Source organism: Anas acuta, chromosome 1, assembly GCF_963932015.1.
Source record: "Anas acuta chromosome 1, bAnaAcu1.1, whole genome shotgun sequence".
Classification (NCBI taxonomy): domain Eukaryota; kingdom Metazoa; phylum Chordata; class Aves; order Anseriformes; family Anatidae; genus Anas; species Anas acuta.
In genome coordinates, this window is record NC_088979.1 from 16609963 (window position 1) to 16636847 (window position 26885).

The window sequence follows — 26885 nt, forward strand, 5'->3', positions numbered from 1 at the left end:
GGTGCATTTGCAACTCAGCAGCAAATGCAACCCATTGCCCCAAAGCTCACAAGCCATAGCTTAGAGTTTAGTAATCCAAGCCATTTATTTCAGTGGTTCAAACCTCGAGGGTTGTAACAGATGACCTCCCTTCCAACCTAACCATTGTGCGATTCTGTGTAATAGCAGTGAACCAAAGTACCGTTTGTATACGAGAGACAAGCACTAAGCACCCTGAAAGTCAGGACAGGTGTGGTTTTTTAATTTGTCTTCCAGGTGCTGAGTTAAGGAAAGATCACGATCTGTGACTTAGTTTCATCTGAACACAGAGCTGGAGTCAGAACTAAATGAAAACTATTTTGTTATTCTGTCTTTCTCACTACAAGGCTTAAAAAAATAATCTAAATTATGTACTGAAATGAAGATAAAAGTGCTTTGAAGAGAGGCTGAAAGGTCTTGTGTTCATCACAAAGCCTTTTGAAACATATATTTTTTTCTTCTTGAGGGACTACTGACATATCCAAGCAGCTTAAAAACTGGAGCAGTCATCTGAGCTGCATCGCTTCAACTGATATTTAAAGTAACCAAGTCTGAGAACTGTTGAGGTCAGAGGAGAGTCAGAACTTTCTAAAAAAGATAAATAGCTGTAAGTGGGATGCAACTCCAGTAAGAACTAAATAAATGTGTGACAGAAAAATAGGGAAATATGTAAACCAGTTACTGCCAATTTTTATGGTGACCCAGCTTACAGCACTGGCCTACTGGTCCAACACTCAGCTTCCAAACAAGTACTGAAAAGTTCTAATATGAGCTTCTTGAGTGCCCTGAGCTCTGGGAAAACAGCACAGTATGAAGTTTCCAAAGCTCAGTCTATTTTATTTTATTTTTTTGAATCCAAGAGAAAATTAAGGACTTGAGCATGAGGTATTGCCATGTCATTCCACTCAAAATCTATGAAAGCAAGGCAATTATGACCATGCTGAATCTGTGCATCCTCTCATTTTGGGGGAAAAAGAAATAGAAAAAAAAAAAAAAAAGTATCTAGCAAAATACATCACATACTGAACTTTGTTTAATTGCATAACTACTCCCAGAAACTTTTAGAAAATACTCATAAAATGAGTGACTCAGAAGAGAATATCTCTAAACTGATGTTCTCAAATTAATTCCCATGCCTGCAGCCCAACATTTACCCCACGTCCCCTGCACCTTGCTATCAACATTTTCTCTTTTATTTACACCTTAATTTTCAGTACACAATTTTTCTCATAACTACTGGAAGAAAAAAAGATTTATTTTACTGATACTGCCTTTTTATTGTCTCTACACATAACGTTAAGATGGGGAGTGTCACTTTCCTGAGTGGCACTGCTGATTCAGTGCATGACTCGCCAGTAAATACACCTGGTACAAAACATGGAAATAATGCAATCACAGAATCACGGAATCACAGAATCGTCTAAGTTGGAAGAGACCTCCAAGATCACTTAGTCCAACCTCTGACCTAACACTAACCAGTCCTCCACTAAACCATATCCCTAAGCTCTACATCTAAACGTCAAGGATGTGCAAGGATGCACTCAAGTCAGCACAGCTCAATGGTACAGAAGCTTTTGAAATCTGAGTTGCTTCCTAAGCCAGCTGCTAAAACCCACCTCCAGCAAGCTCTACTTACTGCCACCTCTCCTGGGAGCAAGCCACAGGTGTACAAAACCTGTCCAGGTAAGAAAGTGAGTTTGTTTGTTTGATTGTTAACTTGCAATTAGAAAAACTATGAGTTAGCACAGACATGCACCCTGTCCTTCTCCTTCCTCTTCAGAGGGATCTACAGCAGATTCTGGGAGAGCAGAAGATTGACAAAGAGCTGGGACTCTGCCTCAGGGCAGGAGAAGACAGCTGAGAGGGATGGCTCAGGGAAGGAAGGAGCATGGCGCAAAGCTTCTTTCAAAAGAGGCTACCACGCCAAAAGGTAGCTCAGAACCAACACTTCTGCACTTTTCCAATAATGTTTCCTTTTTGTAATTACAAGTTAGGGTGATTTTGAGGGCAGATTCTGAAAAATAAACTCCTCTTGGTTTTAAGCAGGTTGAATCACATCAGTTCACACAAAATGAGAAGCACTGGTTTGCTTTGCTTGAGGGAACATGTTTTCAGGGAAAAATGCAGCAGAAACTTGTTTATTGGTGCCAAAGAGCAGTGCCAAAGAGAAGATGGAAAAAAAATACTGCTGATCGAAGTGCTCTATTTTGAAGAGAGAGCAGAAGTCAACATGCAGTTACCACAGAAGCCATCCTGACTCTGTCCCAGTACAGGTTGCAAAACAAAGGTGGAATTTCTCTAGCCATATCCACATCTTCTGAATCACCTATGTGCCACCTGTAGGCGGAACTTAGGTGTATCAGTGTCCGGTGTGATTAAAATTGCCTATTGTTTGGCACTTACTCTTTAAAACCTTGAAAGTCAATAATTTTTTCACTTGGGCAGCAATATTTCCAAGGCACCCAAGCATCGGCTTTCAATGTAAGAACAAAGTAGAAGTACTTTGGTGGTAAAGATGGAATCTAGCTCAGCACCAAAAAGTTTTCCCATAATTCAATGATATATATAATGATAGAAGGCAAACACCATCCAAGTCTTTGTGGAGGTCTGATCTAGAAGACCTCATCTAACTCAGCTGGGATGCACTGAACTCAACATAAAGCCCACTAGTTAAGTAACTCTATTCTAAAGCATTGAGGGAAGAGGCAGAGTAGAAGGACAAATACTTATTTTAATGACTGGAAAGCATTAAAAGTGGCATAAGTGATACTTGATACCATTTATAGCTCTGGCTCCCTTGAGAGCAGGGTGAGAGATAAGAAGAAACACAGAAGAAAGCAGCATTTCCAAACAGGGAAGCAGGATATAATAAAGTAGCAGTGTGAACCCTGAAGCTAGAGTCTTTCAGAAAACATAGTGAAAGCTATTCCCCAGTAAATGGCTTAATAACTATTATTGTTATCATAATATAGCTTGAGTGGATTAGATATGGGCATTTTGTAAAATTCCTCACCCTTTTGATTTAAACTGTACCATGCAAGTCCACAAAACGGAGTTTTCTAAATGGCAATGTCATGATTTGATACAACTTCATAGGCAAAGCTTATAAATAATTTAGGAAAATACTCACTCTGCTGGGGAATACCACTTAGCCCTGTTTGGAAAGCATAAGTGAGCTTTCCAGAGTACACAGTACTTGAGCTGCTTCTCTCTGAACAAATAACCTCTCCTTTTGCACACATATACACACGGCCTTCCAAATTAACGTTCTTACCTTGTCTTTACTTTCAGAGCCAGAATCCTCAAGTTTGGTTCGAATGACAAAGGGAGTAGATAATCTCAGGAGGACTCGTTCAAATGTGGCACTGATCTTAGGAGAAACTATGTCAAAGCAGTCCTGGAATTTCAGAGTTTTATGAGTGTCACATCTGAGCTGCTTCCTTAGACCTTCTCCAAGCTGAAGAACAAGCATGTTTGGATCAAACATCAGGTGAAAGGGGAATGCTCTGCAGAAGGTGCTGATACTAATCCTCAGGTCTAAGGGGGACTGGGAAGTTCCTGGTGGAAGTGTTTTTGTGATATTTGCATTTTCATGTTCTTTGATAAGGAAAGTCAAACAGCTGCAATTACCTGGGTTTGTCCCCTCTGAACACAGCTTATCATTAGTGACCTGTTCTACTTCCACTTCCAAGCGGTAAATCTTCTTTGCTGCTGCCTTTATCATTCCCATCATTGCAAATCCCACAATTTGATGTGGGTGAAAGTAATGAAGCATGAGATTGCCATCGGGGAGCTCTTTGCATAGGAAAGAAGGGGATTCCAGGGTGGCCTGTCTTCCAAATGAAGTTCTAATGTGCTCCAGCAAAGCATCAAAGCCATTGAAGAAGTCTTGAAGGGTCCCACCTACTGCTCGAAGAACTCTTTCATTCTCGTCAAAGCAGACGTTGAAGAATTCTTCCCCAAATTTTTCTTGCATTTCCTCAAGCTTCAAACCTATAGGAAAATGAGATACTAATGTCAACAGCATAATACTGCTACCATGTCACATCTTCCTTTTGCTGTCTTTTTGTGCAGTATTTTTCCAAGTCATTAAAAATGGCTTTCCTGCTGGATATTTGCCTACTCTGTTTTCTGTGGTGGCTAGGAATAAGCCTTGGGTGCCTGAAACACACTGCTTCATTCTAGCAGCCATTTTTGCCTGCTATTTTAATTCCTCGTGGTTTCAGCTCCCTGTCCCTGCCAGCTATATGTGAGGTTTATACTTTTCCCTGTCTCCTCTTCCCTGATGAAAACCAGAATGTACTACAATTTCCCTAATTTTTTCATGTCACAAGCAGTCTATTGTCTGAATGTACCCAACCAAGGGTGTATAGCTGCCATTGCTAACTTAGATATGGATGAGGCTTCTACTTTTACAGCCTCTTTCTTCACTGCCTCTGAAAGAGATCTAGCTCTTACCAGCTTAAAAATAAGCTGCTGTGACTCAGGCCTTTGGTTTTCAATAAAAAGTGCAAAGGCCTTTGGCTTTCAATAAGTAGCGTAAAGCTGTACAATTCATTCACACTTTAGTAGCTGTTTTTTGTTGGTTTTGTTGTTCTTTTCTCAGACAAAATACTTTTCTCATTATAGGTACTGGGTGCTGGCAGAAGATACAAAGGAATAATTACTTCTTTTTTGTTGCCTAAAAATGAGAGCAAATCCTTTCTATTTTAGGCACCTACATTCATCCACCTTCCAAAAAATCCCTGTCCCTTGGATCTTTCTAAATTGCTATTAGATGGAATAGACCTGTGATAGCTCTAAATGTCACTTCAAGTCTCCACCAGAGAAATTCAAAAGGTTTTGATTTACAGTGGTGATAAGGCTGGTGTTGTACAAGGAGGGGGGAAATATCTGTAATTGAATTCTCTGGATCTAAATGTGCATCAAATGCTACTCCAGTTTTTTATTTACATTTTGAAAGGTAAACTAGGAAAAAAAAAAAAAAAAAGAAAAAAAAAGTAGTTATTAAACATTTTCCTCAGTCTTATTTTAGAAAGGATATGCTCTGTTAAGTCTCATCTGATATAATGCCTATATCAAATAGCAGAGTTACAAAATTCATCAGGTATGTTTGTGTTGTGCTAAGCTGTGATAGAAGAAAAAGAAGTATGAATCAACTGCATGTGAATTACAAATATTCAACTAGAGATAAATAACACAGTTCCTCCAGAGTATTGAAATCTATTTTTCAATGTAGTGAACAAGTCAAACACCTTAAAATCAATCTGAATTTTAACGGAAATGAAGAGCAATTATTTATTTCCTAAGGGCACAGTAGGACCTTTATTTTAATATGTATTCAGTATGCTTTATAACATCGATAAGATCCCAGTGGATCACCAAACTTATCGCTTTTTAGATTGCTTGTAGACTTTGCGATTTGGAAGAACAGTGTAATGAGTGACTTTCATGCCCAAGAGGTATAACAGGGGGATAGAAGAAGTCATTTATCTGTTGTTTGCAGACAATAACCTTTGATCATCTCAAAGCAGTGTCTGAACTGCCTATACACATAGGCATAGTTATAACGACCAATATTTGCAAGGGATTTGAGTGTTTCATAGCTTTGCAAACAATCTGCAATGACAGTTTTGTTTGGACCTTCAACATGATTGATAGCAGACTAAAATTCATAAAATTACATATATAAATAGGACAACATGACAGCATGACAAAGCATATTTTATAAAAGAAGTAATAGCAATAATTTGGGAAAGTTCATCTGAATGCCATTACTCATAATCAAATTTGGTCACTAAACTAAGTTATTACAATAATATTCCCAGGATCTTTTATGACCACAGATGGTCAAATCTGCAGCTAAGCCAAAAGAAAGTACCTCTGGTACACAATGCCCCCCTAATATCCTGACTCAGAGGACAGAGTGCCAACTTCTGACTCATTATCACTACGTCTACATAACAGTATTGTAACATCTTCCTTAAAAATGTTCACTATAACTCAAAATTTAAATTAAATTCTAACCCATACCAATAACATTGTCATCACTGAATATTAATAACAAGGAATAAAGAAATTATCATGTTCATACATATACACAAACACATATACATACTGTTAAATCTTACTGTTCTATAGAGTGAACTGAATAGCTTTAGAAGTATGTGTGTAAAAGTGAGCAGTCACAAGACTAGCAGGGGCACCCAAGGCTGTAAGATTGCAGAGGCCTTGAAAGTATGGGAACATACCTATGCAACATGTCAGATCAATAGTGTAGGTGGAGCTGTCTTTCAAGTATAACATCACAATAAAATCGTAACTTGCCCTGGCACCACTGACTGAAAATAGGGTATGCAGAACTGATCACTTGATACCCTGCAGTTCACTGCTATGCATGTAAACTTTGTCTTACTATCATTGAAGGGAGTTGTATCTTAGTATTTAGCCTAAAATTTTGTTGATTGTCTTAGATTGGTCTTATCGTCTGCCCTGGAGAACTGGCTGTTCAATCTGGATGTAACATACTGATTCCAAGCAACATGAATTATCCTATGTCAATGACCTGGCTCGAGGACTTGCCACTACTTTTAAAAACATTTTAGCTCTGAATTCAGTTACACACAGTACCAGCAGAAAATTAGATTAGCTCAGAATAGAAAAATGGATATGCCCAAGCCAGACGAAACTGCTGGTCTGTCTTAGCCAGGAATTTTATCTCTAATAATAGACACTATGAAACACTGAGCAGATTAAACAAAGTCAAACCACCTTCTAAAACAAACAAGTATAACCTACCTATTGGGGAAGTTTCTTCCTAAGCCTCTCCAATTGGAGGTAAATTTTTGCCTGAAGCATGATGATTTTTTAAAAATCAAAACCTTTATTTAAATTCTTATTATACAAGAAAACACAAATTTATGTTTTTTCCTGTGTTTGCTCTTGGTGTTGTACTTGTATGAAGTTGCACTAAATACTTTATCTGTATTTTCAGTGAAGCAATCTTGACTCTCCAATTGGAACAAATGATGAATAGAAGCACAGACACACCTTACATAAAACATTAACTCTAGATATGTTTCATCATAACTTTTTATTTTGTACAATAAAAATGATCCCAATTTTTTGAATATCTTCTGTGTAGTTTTCCCCTCACCCTTTTCTCTGTAGTGACTGTATAGGTTTACCTACAAGAAACGATAGAAATGATCATCATTGCAAAGAGAGAAAATGTCAGAATACACCAGGCTGCTATGTAGCTGCTCAAACATATTGTCCAGCAGTGCCTGGTATCAGAGGCTACAGAAAAAAAAAAAAAAAAAGTGAAACCTGCTGAAAGATCATGAACAAACATATTTTTGAGAAAGCTTCTCCCTTACTGTTATGGTAAATATTTGTCTTAGTGAAAAGGAGGGAGCTATGAGGTCAAGAGATAATTTTATCTGTTATAGAAGATCCCACTTTCTAAGAAAAACCCACTGAATTAATTGTCTCTACAGTGCATGCTTTACTATGTTTGGAGACTTCCGTAAGCTAATTGTGATCTTTAAAAATTAAATCATTAAAACATGAATCATACATTCATATGATTTCCAATTCCAACATATTCAATATTTCCTGGTTTTTCTTTTATTTTAAGAAAAGACAAATAAATTTTTCAAAATAATCTTATTTATAACCTTCAAGTTATCCATCTGCATAAAAAGTCTAATCTTTTTACCCTTCTCACATGATATTCTTTCAGTGCATCTTCATTTTGTTTTCATTTAAAGTTTGCAGGTGAGTAATTCACATTGAAGATGGCCCTGAAAATGTGAGTCAACTTTCCATTCATCAAAATTGAAAGTATTTCTCACTATGATTTACTATCCCTTTCTGAAAAGCTAGTATTTTCATTCTTTCTTTTTCACTCTGGCATTCTAATTAAATATACATATATCCAGCTATCCAGAAAAAATATTTTTATGTTTGAGATTTGTGTGTGTGCCCAGCACTTCCAATTACAGAGGCTACTGCACTTCTATACTTCTTTGTGGGTGGCCACCATCAACACAGATAGGGCTTGCTAATGGGCACAAGCCTGCAATCATTAAGTAAGAAAAAAAAAGTTTTTGTTTTAAAGTATCTTTTATTTTCACCAAGACTTTTAACTAAACAGTAGTGACACAAGATAAACCAAAATTCATCCCAACACTCTCTTCTGTTACCCAACTGAAGCCATTTGATCTTATATTGAGCTTCTGCTATTTACCAGCCTTCTACTGGTATACTCAATGAAATTTAAGAATTCTTCAGTCTAATTTACTTTCCCCTTTGAAAGTGATCTACTGTGTTCCTACCACTTAAGCCACTTCTACAAGAGGACAAATCATATTCTGAACTTTAATACTTTTTTTTTTTTTTCCATAACAGTTTCATTTTTGTTGCTTTCTCTTAAAATGCCATTTTTTACTCTAGTCCGTAGCGGAGAGAAATTAGATATACTCTTTTTAGAAGGAAATTAAAAGGCAAAGCAACTTTAGAATGAAGGCACTATTACAAACTATTTTTAGACCCATGATAAAAGTTCTAAAAGTCTGTTGTTAGCCTTTGAAAATGTGTCTCAAAGATGGTTTTATCAGATGATCTTTAAGGTCCCTTCCAATCCAAACCATTCTATGATTCTATGGCTCTATAAAACTTAGAGAAAAGATCTTACAGTATCCCAGAGTACCATGCTAGTAAAAGGTCCTTCTTCATTTTCTTTTCAGTAGTTCCTGTAAATTGTGAACTCACAACAAGGAACTAATGCCAAGGAACTAATGTAGTATATCTAAGCAATTTGTAAATTACTGTCTGGAGAAATTAGATAGAAATCTGTTCCCATAAAGGAAACCACAGATCATAGTCTCTTCAGAAACAAATAGAAGATGAATGATGTGATAAAAATGTCAAAGTAATCAATTCCATTGCATTCCACACAGAAGCAGTTACAAGCCATCCAACTATTCCTTAAGGTAAATCATGAACACAATGGTTGTGAAGTGGACAGCATCTGAAAGCTTTGGCATAGAAAAATACCCTTTTTCTGGGATACACGTTAAGAATATATAGATGTCAAATATTAAGGGGATAGAACAATTCAAAGTGCAAGTCCAGAACTCATACTGTGAACAAAAGCAGAATCTGCCACCTTCAATTATAGGGAAAAAAATAAAAAAATAATAAAAAAATAAAACCTCTTTAATGTTTTTGGATTAGCAGATTTTTGGCATGAATGTAATCTTTTCTTTAAACAGTCTTTTGGACAGAAAGCCAGGTGGCAGTTTAGGATTCCAAGGCATAATTTAAAGACGGTAGGGAAAGCAACATTTATTTTCTCAATAAAAAAAAGGCTTTGATGTGTACAGGCTAATGCTGAAGGTACGTTAGATGGATCATTTGGCTTGTAAGTGAGCCTAGTACCAGTATGTAATTACTGTAGAAAGGGCTTTGATCTTACTTGATTATTGTGATGAATTTGTATCATTCTAGGAAGCCAGACAGTATTTTTCATACTACCATTTTAGTGCTTTTATATAAACACAATAGCATCATCTTATGCCTTTACATATGCTTTTGACACAACTGTGAAATTTGTAATACACTTCTCTTACAAAACTATACAGAGCTCACATATCTTATATTTCATAAAATAAAAATGAGAATTATTGCGAAAAAATATTCTTCACACTTATAATACTTGCTTAATCCAATTTTTAAAGAGGCATTTTATTTCTTTGCTAAAGTCAGGTTCTTCTCTAATAAATTATGCTTAGAAATATCGTTAAAATTACCACCTCCCGGTGACATCCCAGTCACCTGTTCTCAGCCTATGCCTAAAAGATTCTTCTCCAAACTACTGACACTAGAAGCTCAGCTAAGCTAAAAAGAACAGGCAATGATGTGTTTTTTCCCACCATCCAGCACTTTCGGCAGCAGCCAATTCTGCAAGCAAAAGCAAGCTGTCTGAAGCAAGACAATCATCATTTGATGCCCCCATCTCGAACTGGAAACTTCACTGCTTCTATTTGCACACAGTATATCTAAAGAAAATTGCAGTCGGTATGTTGATGATTCCTAAAAGTAAGGCAGAACCATTTTGTTTCATGTTAACTCTAGAGATCAAATAGCAATAAAAAAAAAGGAGTTTTAAATTTGCTTTTGCATTAAATATATATGTCATTGAAACCACATAGGGAGCAGAACTTCATTTATTGGAAAGAATACAATTGCCATGAAATCTAAAAACATTTCCTGTGAAATGCAAAATTATCTTTCATAGTTATTCACATATATAAAGGGATCAATTCAGCTGATTAAATATATAAATCCAGTGCTGCTTGAGACTTCATAAGGCATCCAAGACATCTACAAAAGGACTGAAAGATAGTTACATCTGCTAGGATATAGGACTTAAATAAGACCTACACACTTTTGAGGGCTTGACAGAGGCCACACTAGGTACACCACAGCAGCTAAAATAACGGCAAACTCCTACAGTTAGTCAATGAATCACACCCAAAAGGACCTACTTTATAAATAGACTTCTACAAGATGTTAATGTACATCATATCTTGAAACTGCTCACTAGTAGTTCATCTGCTTTGTAACAATATCTAGTTTGGTTTGACAGTGGGAAGTCTAAGGCCATTTGATATAAATATTTGTTCTTTCCTAATTTAGATATATTCATCTTAGTTTTAAAATCACATAAATTATGTGATTTTTGTTTAGACTACTTTTCTACTGACAGTGTAGTGTGACATCTGCTAAATAATAGGAGCCCTGTGTGTATAGCTTAGACCCCCCCAAGGATGGAGTTCCAAGTATTATTAAAATCCATTAGTGTTGCCAGTCCTCTGGGCCATGTAATGGTTCCTTTTACACCATTTGTAAACCAACCACTTTAATTATAAATAAGGCTGTTTATCCTAAATTAGTTGCATTCTAATGACTATCTGCACTTCTTAGCTGAAAGGAAATGGAAAGTGATACTAATTTATGTACCTTAAATATATAAGCATTTACAGTTTTCAGGCACCTGCTGAGCAGTCAGTGTGCCAAACCTTTCTCCATCTTGCAATCCCAGACAGAAGCACAGAGAGAAGAACTCATGGAGGGCAGGCCTGCAGAGAAGAACAGGGGGGTTCTGGTGGACAAAATGCTCAACATGAGCCAGCAGTGTGCACTTACAGCCCAGGCCAGTTGCATGCTGGGCTGCATCAACAGAGGGGTGACAGCAGGTGCAGGGAGGGGACTGTGCCCCTCTGCTCTGCCCTTGTGAGGACCCACTTGGAGTGCTGCAGCCAGGTTTGGGGCCTCCAGCACAAGAAAGATATGGGGCTGTTGAAGTGAGTCCAGAGGAGGGCTACAAATATGATCAGAGCACTGGAGCACCTCTCCTGTAAAGAAAGTCTGAGAGAGCTGGGGATGTTCAGCCTGGAGAAGAGAAGGTTCCGAGAAGACCTTGTTGCGGCCTTTCATTACTTCAAGGGGTCTTATAAAAAAGATGGAGAGCAACTCTTTGCTTGGGCAGACTATGACAGGAATGGTTTAAAACTAAAAGAGGGAAGATATAGATTAGGCATAAGGAGGAAATTCTTCACTCAGAGGGTGGTGAGGCCCTGGAACAGGTTACAGAGAAAGTGTGGATGCCCCATCCCTAGAAGTGTTCGAGGCCACGTTGGAAGGGGCTTTGGGCAATCTGGTTTAGTGGGAGATATCCCTACCAATGTCAGGGAGGTTGGAATGAGATAGTTTTTAAGGTCCCTTCCAACCCAAACAATTCTGTGATTCTGTGATTCTATAATCCTTTCCAGTTACATAATCTGGTCTAATCTCACTGTAGGCTGAAATCTGCCCTTGCATCTCCTCTTCAATGTATTTCTTTTCTCCTCAGATGTATCATTTCTCAGCAATTATGAACCATTATTATTACATAGTTACCAGAAAGATCTAAATGTATTTCTTTGTAACAAGAAAATATGGGTAAAAGCTGAAACTTTCTTAGTTTCAGATACAAAGATCTTCAATTTTGACAAATTGAACAAAAGAAAAAAAGACTTTTATAGAATGATGTCCTTTGCACTAAGGAACAGACCTGCCAGATGTATTTAGGGATGAAGTGATTCACTCATTATAAAGTTGCCTACAGCAGTTATCTTCTTTGGTGGTGACATGCAAATTTCACCCAGAGCAAGAGCTCTCTAAACCCCTGCACCAACAACAGATTCCACCTCTTCATCAGTGTCTTGGGGTTGAATGATTGATTTATCTCCCTGACGGGACAGGGCTTTCACATACATCGCTGGGACATCTGTGAATCCTTGTCTCCATGACATGTCATCCTCCAAATGGAAAATGCCCAAAAAGATATTCACTTAGAAATGAAAGAGGAACCAAGTACTCACACCATTCTCAGAAGTAAAATCAAGAGGATGAGCATTATTATTAACCTGTAAGTTTAAAATGTCTAACAGGAACTTTTTAAGGAAATTTTTAAGGAAAATTTGGTTATTGCTCTAAGATTTTAGAAGCTAAATTTTTATAATAGATGAAAAATAATTGTTTTGTATAAATTAATATATTGAATAAAAGAAAAGGAAGACCTGTTTTTCTGTATCTTAACCAACTGATAGGTGCAATTATTTCTCCAGGCCTCCTTACTGAAACAACTATCTGATATGAGTGCAGTTTTAACTTCAGACTGTGTGCCCAAGGTGGTGCAAAAGTGTTAATTATGCAGTATATACAGCACAGTGCTGCAGTACATACAATGTAGATATTCTACTCTAATACGCAAATAGACTTTCAAGACATTTCTTCCATGTCATTAAGGACAAGACTTTGCACAAAATAGCAATTTTTATAGATATTTATGCACTTAGGTTACTTTCAATTAGCCTTAATATCAAAATTATGACAGATTATACAGTTGCTGCAAAGAGACTCTAAAGGAAATACCGGTGGCATTTAAAGGAAAACAGGTAAGTCCCTTCATGAAACTCCCTATTGCTTTGTGAAGGCTTGAAATAAGAGTGTAGCTCATGTCCACAAAGACTGAGTTAATTGTGTGCAGTGTTTGCAAAAAGTGCTTCAGGGATGTGAGGTGAAAGCTGTTGTATCTAGTTTGTGCAATTGGGATGTTCAAAAATATTGTGATATACCAGAACTACAAAATGGGGATGAAAATTTTAAAAAATAGGCATTTGCCTCACAACTTTGCTTCACAAAGCTCTGTAGTACATACCTGCTTAGAGTATCTGTCCAACAGATAAGTAGAAGACAGGTCAGGAAGGATTTATACCACAACATAAATTCCCTACATAAATTCTTAAGTAGGAATTATACATACTAGCTACTAAAAACATTTTCATCCTTATTTTCCTGTATCCAAAGTTTCAATCTGCACCTCCATGGAAGTCCTCTGCTGTACTCTGAATAGCTGCAATAAGTCCAAATGCATGCTGCTCACTTGAAATAAAATTATTTTAAATTATGGGGATGAAAGCAGTCCCAAACAAGATTTGACCATCATTGCTCAAAATGCTGAATATACAAATGGTTTGAAAACATCTTTGCTTTGAGAATGTTAAAATCTAACCAGCACTGACATATGGCTTAAAGGATTAAAAAGAAATTGTTATCTCCGCTATACAGATGGGAAATTGAGGCACAGAAAGAATAAAAACTTGCCTAAGGTCAAACAAGAAATCTCCTTGGATACACTCTTTCTCTCTAACGTACCTCAGTGTAAATTTATAGTCACTTAATATAGAAATGTAGTAGTCATTCAGATAATATACTTCATCATAGGAATCTTTTTCTTATCATTATTTCTGAAGTAAGTTCAGGCTAACGGCACAAATCTGCTTGGAACAGAGTATAGCTAGCCTGCTAAAGGCATTATCTGAGTCAACAGGATAAAACATACCAGCATTTAGTCTTTGAAATATTTTATTTCAAACTAGAAACTTTATCATGCTACCCTTTAGAGACCAGGATTTCTCTTCTGTTTTTGCCTAGCTTCCAATATATTGATATTTGTTTTTCCTTTGGATGATATGCTTATGGAGGACACTGAAAAAATTACACATGCACCAATTAATTAAAGCAGAGCTTGTCATAAAGCTGTCTGGACTATTTTGAAAAGGATACAGAATTAAATATTCCAGCCACAGAAGCTGTCACCACAAAGGAAAACTGTGTCATTGATCTGATATCAAACATGGTTTACAGTATTTGAGCATGATGGACTTGGCTCCCTTAATTACAGTGGATTAAAGCAGGAAGACTTCTATTGATGTCTGTAGACTTGTAGCAGGAATAACTTACTAAGGAGACAAGAATCAGGCCCATCCACTGCAGGAAGATAGTGTCACACTTTTGTGATGACTTGACAGGAGAAAAATTCCTGTATTCATGCATGATAAACCACATGTATCATGCTGAGTATACAGCATGCAGTCAGTACTGTGCTGTGAGCAGTGTAAGCACCAGGACCATGGTGCGAAGCATCTGCTCCCAGTCTTCCAGGCTTACTAATGACTTCAGCCTTCACTGTCTTCTGATGAATAAGGAATGCTAAATGACTATTTTAGAGGCAGTTAGAGGGTCAGGAGAGGTGATTCATGTTGACATTATCTAAGGCAAGAGATCATGAGGTTGCTGCCAAGCACCTTTAAGAAAACACTTCCTTGCAGCCCTAGACAGCAAATCCCTGTTACCACTCATATAAATAAATCAAAAGCCAGATTTGGTTCAACAGATTCACTAGCCACTGTCACAGTCAGATTCATTCCTGTCTTCAGTCTCAGGAATGCCAGTTGCTCCAATTTCACATCTGTGTGGTTATGTTCTTCTTATATAGAAAAGTCTCTTACTAATCCTTATTCAACCAGAAAAATAACTATGCACATGAAAATTAATTACACAGCCTCCATTAACTATTTACTTGTTGTGACAGGAGCTAAAAATTAAAATGAGGAGTTCTCAGAGATTTACTGATTTACTTTTTTTTTTTTTTTTTTTTTTTTAGTATGATCTCAAATTTGGTCTTTAAAATGTGAGGTTTTCCAAGAATAAATCTCTACAAACTTATTTTCAACAAAATCAATTTTAATAATTCCCCAAGACAGTAATGCCTAGTTGCTACTCCTACACTGTGATTCAAACAGTCTGTTATGTCCCTGACATTCATAGACCGTGAGAAAACCACTGAAAAACCAGGCTGAACATCACTCAGTGATGCTAAGGGACCACAACTAACATATTGATATAAAAGCACTCTAAAGACAAAAACATATTCATAACTATTTTTAGAACACTATTTTTTTTCACGGTGATGTGAGTACTGAATATCTAATTTGTTGGGTTTCATCAATAACATTAATACATAAATGGTGTTACGAAAAGTCATTATTTTGTATTAGTCCTGCCTTATCACTCACAGTGCTCGTTTCTGGGAGTTAGCATTCAATTATTAAAAAATACAAACAAAATATTCTATAACTAATACTGGATATATTTACAATTTAATGTGTTCTTAATTCTCTCAGTGACCCAAAAGTGGAAAGTGCCGAGCACAGCCTCTTCCCATGGCTTTGATCGTCAGCAAAAGGCTCTCAGAACCTCCCTGACAGTCCTTAGCATCTTGCAGGATAAAGCACTTCGACTGACAGGAAAGCAGAGTCATCTCTAAACTAGAATATATTAGGTATTTCACAGAGTGTACCAAGTCTGATTAACAGTTTGAGATAGAAAAGATAGACATGCAAATCATATACAAATACAAAATCCAGAAGGACTTTTTTGTCAGTAGTACATGGTGGTCCAGACTTTCTGTGGGCAGAATATGACCTACAGTATTCACCTGACAACAAAGGTATATCACATCTCTAATTATCATGCAAGCTCAGACTTCAGTCCTCTGCATCATTGAAGAAAGACTCTCCAGCTGCAGAATGCCATACAAATTATGCAGGCTTATGCTGTATATTACCAGGTCAGAGGAAACCTACAATGAACCAAAATGTCATCTTTTGTGCCTTCCACCCTAATTTCTGCAGCTTACTGAGGCCTGCAATAGAGTTTAGAGCAAATAGAGTTTAGACATTATAAGTACAGTCCCAACTGTTCTAAGTGATATATAAAAGTTCAGAAAAAAAGCTCAGTACTCAACTAGAAAAAAGGTCATCACAGTATCACCTGCTGCTTCCTGTTAGCTGTGTGCTGGGCCAGAATCAGAAAAGTTTTCAAGCTGGGAGATATCCCAGAGGTTGCCAGGTCATTCAGACCAGGTTGCTCAGGACTTCACGCAGTTGTGGTTAAAAACTACCAAGTGCAAAGACTGCCCAACCTCTCTGGGCAACCTGTGCCACTCCCTGATTGTCCTCATGGGGAAGAATACTCAGTCTGACCATCTGCTGTTTTAATTTAGGCCACTGTCTCTCACTCTCTGCACCACTGTGAAGACCCTCGCTTTTTCCCCCACAACCTGATAGGCTCCAGAGGTTTCAAACACCATCTCTGCTCCAGGCTGATCAAGCCCAGCTCCCACAGCCTCTTCTCACAGGGTAGGTGCTTCATGTTCCACCATCTCAAGAGCCTCAACTGAACTCCCTCAGTTTATTAATTTATCCATATTTATGGGCTCCTGGTTTGTATTTTGTAATGCAGATGTGGTCTAACATGTTCTGAGTAGAGGGGGGCAAGCACTTATCTCAATCTCTATCTCTGCCCCTGTTCACGCAGCCTAGGCTGCCACTGGCCATCGTTGCTGTCAGAACTCACTGCTGGACTTACTATCAGGACTCACTTGCTGCCCATCAGGACCCCCAGGACCTTGTTTGCAGAGAAGGAACATCAAGAACTCTCGATTTCAGACTCCCATGAAAGCAGTGGATGACAAATTACACTAGACAGCAGTGGGCACAAACAGCTACAACAGCTCAGCCACTGGGCTGCAAGTGGGTAAGTTACTTGACCTCCAGACTGAGCCCAAACACACATAATGCTGATAAACTCACATCAACCAACAACATGACCACTGGTGCTACTTTATTGCTAGTAGATGACATGATTGTGTATAATTCATATATAAGACCACTTCGTGTCTTAAAACATAATGAAAATTTTATTGTCGATTGGTGCAGTCCTGGAAGTAGCGCTGTGTAACAGCCTTTTCTACTCTACAAATGACTATCACAAATAAATCAGGAAATTCTGCTTTCAAACAATCAACTTTAAAAGCAGTTTCTAGTTTTCCTCCTTACAGATCCCTGTAAAATGTAGATAAATGCCTAATGGTTAAAGCTTGAGCTGTAAAGTTTACTCTAAAACAAGGAACATGATCAGTTTCATAGAACTGAAACAGTTAAAACAACCCCAATACAATCAAAATTTACATTCTCAGTGTTGAGCTCTGCATCTTTTTCATCTTTTTTGTGTGTGTGTGTCTTTCTTGGTAGATTCGTATCAGTAACACAGGTCTGACTGAAAACTAGTAAAACTTAGTAACAACTAGTGAAGAAGAGTTATCTGGGTATATAATAAGTGGATGCAAATAGCCAGCCATTTAGTTTTGACACCACAATTTGAAAGTACAAGTACTTATTTCATTAGCTCCTGTACACAGCTCACCAGCACTGCTAAATGAAGCCTTGACGCCTGACTGGAGCTATCAGCACAAAACAGGTGGCTTCCTGTGACACTACAGAGAGAAGCTCAAGCTCCCCAGGTAATTTTCAGGAGTTTGCTGTGTATTGTGGGTGCATCCTAGTAAGACAGTTGCATTTCAGTGATGGATGACACCATCTTGACATGCAACATTTCTAAAAGTTTCTTGCAGCAAGCATTCTTTAGTGTGAATGTCAGTTTCCAAAATGTTTCATGTCATCCTGCTCTGTGTTTCTCAGGACCTCTACACATCAGGTCCATAGCCCCTAAGAGCATATGTTGTTCTGTAGAATCTTAAAACACTTTTTGAAATAATTCCAAGACCCAGACCTGGATAGATGCAAATTCACTTCAGCTCAAGCCCTGTGAAACCTCCCTAACCACTGACATCAACACGAGTTGATGTATCCCTACTGAATGCACCTCCACTGAAAAATCATTCTACTCAAAGGTAGAAAATATGTGTTGAAAAGGAGACACGAGATATCAGTGCACTGATATGTAGCTGCCTACATCCTAAATTTCCTTTGTTAGAACTAAAATGCCTTGGTTCACTGCTGGTAATAAGATGGTCAGTATGCCTTTCAGCTGAAGGTAACAAATTCCCTTGAAAAAATACATACCAAGTACATTAGCTGTACACTGAAGAATTCCTGAGACATCTTCAGTTTCTTCATTGCCAGAGCAATCTGTATAGGAGCATCTGTTTGATATATTGTGAAAATTCTTCTCTGCATCCCTGTAACTACAGTAAAAAATAAAGAAGTTATGGAATCAAGATAGAAAAATACCTTTCAGAAATGGTAGTAAATAATACCTCTAGACCCCCTTGTCTCTTCCTTCTTTCCTCCTCCATCACCCCCTTCATATATATTCCCACACAGATGACACATTAGTAGCCCGGGCTACATTAGTAGCATTATACTAGAATCTGGAACATTATCTGCAATGAGAATAAATGCATTTAAAACAAAACAACACAAAACAAAAACAAAACAAACAAAAAAAATAGTATCAAAGGATTCAGGCATGAGGGAAGGGTATCAGCCGTATCTGTCATACTTCATTCCCACTTGGATTCTGTAACAAAGTTTTACAGTAAACTCCAAGTAGGACATTTATGAGGCAATGGAGAGTATCTAATAAGAATAAATCTTCCATGCCACATTAGGTTAGCACTGCAAGTATAAAACCGAGCTTTCTCTGTGGATTATCTGCTGAAGAGATGAAATTTGTGTTATAGCTTGTTAAAGAAAAATTAAAAAAAAAAAAAATTCCACCAGAGCTGAAAGGTACCGAGTTGTGCTCAGACTAACAAGAAAGCAGCTGACATCTAAATTATTCTATTTGATTTAGCCTTGCCGCATTGGTTTTCCTTAATTCAACAGAAACAGAACAGAAGCTCAGACTATGTTTAATACTAAGCTTTATGCAGGTGATAATGAGGATGGAGGAGGAAATGCAAGTAAAGAAAGTGTTACAACAGAGTGATAATGCACTTGGCAAAATATATAATTGATTTAGCTCTATGCACAAAGATTTTTAATGAGTATTTTATTAAGTTTTGTTATGCTTTCATACTTTGTTTATACTTCATAAATCATGAATAGCAGTTTTAAGGACTGGACTCCTCATCTGACTAACTTCTGAAAAAAACAAGTGCCTGTTTTGCCAGCACCCATGGAAAAGGCTAGAAAGGATTCAGACTGCATATCTGGTTACTCCAACAACAAACTGGTTTTCCATCTGGAACAAGGTTAAAGGTTGCTGGTCCACACTGCAGTGACCACTCACCACTCAGTGGTCCCTGGTGACACCAGGCCATGTTGCAGGAAGAAAAAACTTTATCCTGCTTCAGAGGGATACCACATCCTGACCCACTGCCTGAGCTCAAAGCCATAGCCCAAAGCCACAACCAAGCCTGGTGGCCAGGCCTCCACAGCCAGTAAATACCACAGGCCGAGATAGGAGATTTAATGAACATTTTGTAGAATCATAGAATGGCTTGGGTTGGAAGGGACCTTAGAGTTCATTTAATTCCAGCCCCCTGCCATGGGCAGGGACACCTCCCACCAGACCAGGTTGTTGCCCAAAGCCCCTTCCAACATGGCCTTGAACACCTCCAGGAATGGGGCATCCACATCTTCTACGGGCAGCCTGTGCCACAACCTCAGCACCCTCTGAGTGAAGAACTTCCTCCTAATGTCTAATCTAAAACTACCCTTTTAGAGTTTACAGCCATTTGACTTTGTCCTATCACTACACTCCCTGACAAAGAGCCACTTCTCAGCTTTCCTGTAGGCCCCCTTTAGGTATTGGAAAATTACTATAAGGTCTCCCCAGCATCTTCTCTTAAGGATGAATAACCCGAACTCCTTCAGCCTGTCTTCATAGGTGAGGTGCTCCAACCCCTGGATCATCTTCATGGTATACATGAAGATGAATACAAAATTTATGCTATGTTATGCATAATTGCCAAGGCCCTGGCAATGGGGCCTCTGTGAGGAGAGTCTGGGGTTGCCCTGTGCTGGTCCCAGCCAGTTCCAGCCAGTCTCAGATGGTTCCAGGTGATTCCAACTGGTTCCAGCTGGTTCCACCTAGTCCCAGCCAGCCCAGCAATGCCGATGGTGCCTCTGAACACACATTTAAGAAAGGGAAAAAAAAAAAAAAAAAAGGAAGCATGAGGGATGAGGCAAAAATGTCTGAGAAACAACTGCATGAGCAGTATGGGTGGAGAAGAAAGAGAGGAAAGAGGTGCTCCAGGCACCAGCAATGGTGTGTAGCTGCACACCCTGTAGCCAGGGGAGGACCCCACGCTGGCACAGATATGCCCTGAACAAACTGCAGCCATGGACAGCTCATGGTGGAGCAGAGCAGAAGTGTGCGGAAAAAGGAGCAGCTGAGAGGTACTATTGTGGCTTGACAGCAACCCCCATTCGCCACCACCACATGGAGGGAGGAGGAAAAGGAGCTGGGGATGAAGGAGCGAAGTTGAGCCTGTGAAAGAGGGGCAGGGTGAAAGGTGTTTTAGTTTTGTCTTTGTTTCTCACCATCCTACTCTATTTTTACTTGCAACAAATTAAATTAATTTCCCCCAAGATGAGTCTGTTTGGCCCGTGACGGTAACTAGTAAAGAATTTTTCTGACTTTATTTTAACCCAGAAGCTTTTTTGATCTTATTTGTCCCCACTGTCCTTTTGAGAAGAGAGAGTTAGACAGCAGCAGGGTGAGGCCTGCAGCTGACGAAAGTTAGCCCACCACAGGACGTATCAGCAGTATAGATCTCCAGACAGGACAAATATACGACATTGAGAGACAATTTTGACTTTCACTCACTGAGTTTTCAGTTTTTTCACTGACTAAATTTACATTGGCATTCAAAAACTTGAGTCAAAGTGTGCCAGAAGTTACGGGAATTACAGGTTTCCGGAGTGTCCCATTTTTAAACTTTGCCCATTAAAGTAAGGATATGTAAACCACATGTGGCCATAAATTAGAAGCTGCATTGTTTTTGCACACATGCCTTTTGCAAGGCACTATTTCACACACTGAAGTCTCTTAACATGAGACTTCAACAAATGCTTTTAGCATCTGAACAAAGTAACAGACAAAAGGCTTCTCCCTTTGCCTGTTCTCTGGTGGATATCATAATTATCTGCCAAGATTGGCTCCCTTACTGCCCTCAGGTGCCAGCCAAATCTGCAAACATTGCAAATGTCATCTACCAAGCTAAGGCACCCTTTGAATTTTAACCAAACATTGAGAAACATGCAAGGACAATTTCCTCCACTGCGCTGAGCTTCAAAACAATGTCATAAATTCTGAAAAGACCCTGAGCGCAGCCTGAAAAAAAAAAAATCCCTTACATCTGTGTAATTAAATTCAGAGGACAGCATTCTTCATTTGTCACATGGCACCACCATTTAAGGGCTATAGACATGCAGCCATTGTATTCTGACTCTGTTAGAAACGTGAGCTGTCTGTGACAATAAAATACTTGTGCAGGTAAGAAAAAGCTTGAAAGGAGATTATTTTAATCACTGGGAGAATGTCTCAGGTTTTCATGATGATAATTGCTATCACTTTCCTTTTATTCCTCAGTCAACTCTTAATTTTCTTACTGAACTCTTAGGAGGTGGTTTTCTGCCCTGCTTCTGCAAAAAAAACTGCAAGTATGGTACGCAACCATGCCAGTGTATATAACAAGAAATAATGTAGGACTTTGCAAGACTGGGGCCTCAGGTCATAGCATAAATACATTTTCCAGAAATCTCATATGGTTCTACAAAAAGCAAATTGGAGTAGATCCTATACTTTTATAAAAAGATTCCTTAATTCTCCTTATATAGGAAACGTCACTGTTAGAGGAGCAGTCATGCTGTGATGGAATTGAATGAAAGCAGGACTGAACAGCAGTTTATCACTAACATCTCTAATGTGTACTGCTACTGCAGAGCTTCCCTAAGAATTTGTGATAAAGATTAAAAAGCTTGTCAGTCAAGGCCGTAGCTTTGAAAGCATAAAGGAAAATACTCCATGCAACTTTCACTACCTCACATTAACACTTACCCAATAACTTGATGCTCAAAATACTGCAGTGTCCTTTGAAGAGTTTGCCGAATAGTCTGAGGCTATGGAAGAATAAAATGAAGAAAAAAAAAAAAAAAAAAAAGTAAGATTATGGAAGTATAGCATAGTTTAATTAACAAATCTTCCAATACACTATTTTTCCCCAGTTTTACTCCTTAAAATCATCTACCTGTCAGGTGCCAATCATGGCAATAGCAATAGATAGGAAATATTATTCATTCCTTGTATCTTACTTCACCATTTAATTTTACAATGAGACATATAATTTATACTGCTAACAAGACTATTTGTGCATAACAAAGACACCACTTCACAAATAGCTCTCCCAAACTATCGCCTACCAATTATCTCATTACTTTAAAATAATTAATTTAAAATAATCTGCAAGAAAATGCTATTATTTTGTGGTGAAAGTATATCCAAGAAAAGCCATTTGGGTTTTTAAACTTTGTATGCTCACTAGAGCATTTTGCATTAAAGAAGATTATAAAGACATAATTTATTTTGGCTTGCTTTCCTGACAAGTTGTAACTCCCAAGTTATCTTTTAAATCATCAGGAAGCTCAAGTTTATCAAAAGAAAATCATGACATGCTTCAAGCATTTATATACTGTTCCACTTTAACAGGTGTTCACCAAGCAATGTATGTGCATATCTGTGTTTCTTTTCATTATTAATACCACTACAGTATTCACCAAAATACATATGTTCATATATGTGTTTATTTTCCTTATTACTACTGATACTACTACTAATACTGCTGCTACTGCCAGTGCTGCTGTTCCTATTATTTTGAATTAATACATGAAAAATCTTTGGGTAAATCAAGCAAATGTAAAATCCAAGTCATTCTCTTTGGAAACAGGTCTATTTTAGAAACCTGTTTGTTTGGGATTGTCCCTTAATTTGAGCTCTTTCATTCTTGAAAATAAATAAATAAATAAGTTAAAGTGATTTTGTTTGAACTAACATCAACTTTGAAAGTCTCAGATTTTGCTGTCTGCTGTGCAGATCCAGCACTTCAAGACCTGACCATTCTTCCTAACGTTGTTCGTGAGTTTGCAGAAAGAAGTATTTGCTTTGATGATGGCAGGAATGCAAAAGACTATACTAGGTTTGTGCAACTGTAAAAAAAATAAAAAATTTAAACCATATTATATGAACTTGTCTTCCCTTTTGAATTTAAATGTGTAGAAATGCATGCATTTGCAAAAATAATCTCAAAATACATGTCAACCTTGAAATAGTTTTTGTGGGTTTGTTTGTTTGTTTGTTTTTTGATAGTACTTCATCAGATAATTGCTTCACATCTCTGCAGGAGCTAGGTTTCCTGTGCTAAAGGGCATTAAAAATTATACGCTCTTTTGCAAAACACAGTGGAAGTGTCATACGAATGAAACCACCACATACCAAAAATTCATCTCTCCTTAGTTGTATGGGAGGAGTTGAAGTCCTTAGACCTTATGGACTACAAACATATTTCACGGCATGTTCTCGCAGAAACTCAGAAGCTTTCCTGTGCTCAGTAGGCACAAAAATCCATTCTTCACATATAGAAAATATATATTTTCCCACTCTAGCAACCAGGCAAAGTAAAATGGCTTTAAATAAACAGGTCTAGACAGCTGCCATCTCCTATTTGCATACTGCATTTCCCTCAGTCCGACTCCTACACACAGAACTTAAGTACTCCACCAGGACCTACTTTGACATGAAACATGGAACGCTGGAAATTTTTGATTGTTAAATTAGATCTCCTTTCTGGATCCCCCAAAGTACTTTTACAGCGAGCATATGGAAGGCAGCAATGCTTGGTTCCATAGTGAAGAGGAAGCAGCTTGATGACACTTCAGCAATCCTCTGGGGATTGTCTTTCCCCTTCTCATTCTTGACACACAGATGTTGCACTTTTTACCCAGGGAAAAAACCTTTTGAATACCTCAAGATTAGACCATATAAGCAACCTCCAAGTCCTGAGCTTGATTTCATCAATCACCTCCCTTCCCCCACAGTGCTGAATGAAATAAGAATAGCTCAAGTACTACTAACTCTCCTCGCTAAGCTAAATCATCTGCTTAACTATTGTTAGAGAACTTTATACAATCCCATACACTCATATACCTTTCTACTGGCACATCCTTCCAAATATTAGAAATTAATTTAAAATCTACAAATATTATAAATTAAAGCAAAAAGTAGGATTTCAGATTAAAGCACTGGTCATAAACAGAGCTCTGTGCAATATACCCATAGTTAATATGAAAACCAGCCTGACTCACAGTCTTTCTCCACTTCTGACAAGAATTACATGTCACTGTACATGGTTAAAAAGCCACTGTGTTCAACTTCTCAGTTTGTTGTAATCAGTGGTGAATGTACCTTTGCTATAGTTGTAATTCTGTCACTATGACCATCTTGCCATGACTAAATAAAGGGAGAGGAGAAAAATTACACCTGCCTACAGCTGCCTACATAGGCAGTTTGGTGTTCTACTTCTTTCACTACTGACTATGCATTGACTATGAGAGAGGGAGTGGGTAGGAAAAAATTTCTATCTCTTTTCTGCATCCAACAGCAGGACTTGATGAAGACAAAATAACTAAACCTTCTAGTAGCATAACACACATCATCTCTTCTGCTGTTAGGGGAGATAAAAGATGTATAATAATGCATGTCCTCCACTGCAATCAATGCAAGTCTGTGCCATACAGGTACCCAGTAGACCTTATGTACTAAGGTTTTAAAGCTTCAAGACCAATTAAAAGGAAAAAAAAAAAAAAGTAAAATAACAATAATTACCTAAACCAGTAAGCCATGGCTAACCCTATGTCAAAAGAAATGGTAAAATAATAAAATAAAATAAAATAAAATAAAATAAAATAAAATAAAATAAAATAAAATAAAATAAAATAAAATAAAATAAAATAAAATAAAATAAAATAAAATAAAATAAAATAAAATAATAAAATATAAAATAAAAAATCACAGAATCACAGGTTCATATACATTTGAAGGAACCTTTGAAAGTCTCATTGTTCAATGTCCTGCTCAGAATCATATCTGTTAGAACTGGTTGCTCAGATACTTCTCCAGATGAGTTTTAAGTGCCTTCAACAATGGAGATCCAAACCCATTCCAGTATTTAACTTAAATATTGATCTGGAACTTCCTATTTTCAATCTTTCCTGCCTCTCATACTTCCACTGTGCACCCCTGAGAAAAGTCCAGTTCTGTCTTCACTACATCCCTTGACCAGGTATCTGTAGACTGCAATACAGCTCAAGGATGTCTCTTCTTAAAAGCTGAAACAATGCAGCTTTCTCAGCCACTCTTCAGATGTCACTAGCTCAATGGCTTAACCATCCTGGTAGTCTTTTGCTGGCCCCATTATCAATCCCTGAAAAAAATGCAGAGGTAGTTGGTTGATAATTTGACTTTGTGCCACTGATCACCACCTACTGAGCCCAAAGATCTTGTCAATTTTCCACCCACCTTATCATCCACTATGGAGTCCATATCTCACCAGTTTGGCTCTAAGGACACCATAGGAGACCATGCCAAAGACCTTTCCAGAGGCAAAATAAACAACATCCCCTCATCCATTGAGCCAGTCATCTCATTACAGAAGTCAATCAGGTTGGTCAGGCACAATTCATGCTCATGCTCCTCACCTTCCCAGACTGTCCGCCATGAACATCCTGTGTCCATTCCCTGCAGCACTCCTGTCCTGAAAGCCATCTCACACAAGGATGTGTGTGCTAACGCATGAGGTCCAAGCTCAGTATCACCTATTTGTTCCTTAAAATGGGCCCCTGGTCATCTTGCTTTCACAAAGTAAGCACAAGAACCTCTTCCACCATGTTGTCCCCCAGATATTTTTCACCTCCCCCCCCCCTCCCCTCTCCCCACCTTTTCTTTAGACAATGTAGACCCTTCACAAACAAGCATAGTTTGAAGCCCTCATCAAGATCAGGAAGCCTGTTGTCAAAGACATCCTCACCCCACTTTGTCAGATAAATCCCTTCTTCCTCAGTAGTCTTTACTCCTCAGAGAGTGAGTGCATCCACAGAGATCAAAGCCTTGCCAGCAACACCAGCTACAGGGTCTGCCTCGCTAAATGTATCCACTCCAACCTGAGCCCTTCCCCCTCATCATCAGGATTAAAGAGACTCCAACTGGACCCCCAGGCCTTTGCCCTTGCCCTCAAAGCCATGTAGTCACTTCTGATATCCTCAAGGTCTCCCCTGGCTGCATTGTTGGTGCCCACATGGACGAGCAGCAGGGTTCATAGTCAAAGGCCAGACAAGCCTTGGCAGCCTGTTTGCAACATCATGTCTGAGCTCCTGGCAAGCAGCAAACCTCCTGAGGCAGCAGGGCAGGCTGGCAGATGAATGCTTCTGTCTCCTCGGGAGACAGTTTCTGATAACTGCTACTCTCCTTTTTCTTGGAGCCTCCAGCAGTTGAGGCTCAATTGGCTCTGATGCCTCATGGCAAATAGGTCATCTCTCTCACCTCTTCCCAGGGCACTGCACTTGCTCTGTAACTGCTGAACCACAGGTGGAAAAGGGTGCCTAAGTGTG

General features: G+C 38.3%; 1 protein-coding gene across 2 annotated transcripts in view; it reads right to left on the reverse strand.

The window, feature by feature from the left end:
- Positions 1 to 26885, reverse strand: part of GUCY1A2 (guanylate cyclase 1 soluble subunit alpha 2) — a 162784-nt gene that overhangs the window by 125994 nt on the left and 9905 nt on the right. For both annotated transcript variants that reach the window (XR_011092382.1, XM_068670338.1), the window contains exons 2-4: positions 22285 to 22346; positions 18339 to 18460; positions 3293 to 4011 (exon numbers count right to left, since the gene is read on the reverse strand). Coding sequence is in view for 1 of the 2 variants with exons in the window: in XM_068670338.1 (XP_068526439.1) it covers positions 3293 to 4011; positions 18339 to 18460; positions 22285 to 22346 (903 nt within the window). In the remaining variant the exon portion in view is untranslated. The remainder of the gene's footprint in view (positions 1 to 3292; positions 4012 to 18338; positions 18461 to 22284; positions 22347 to 26885) is intronic.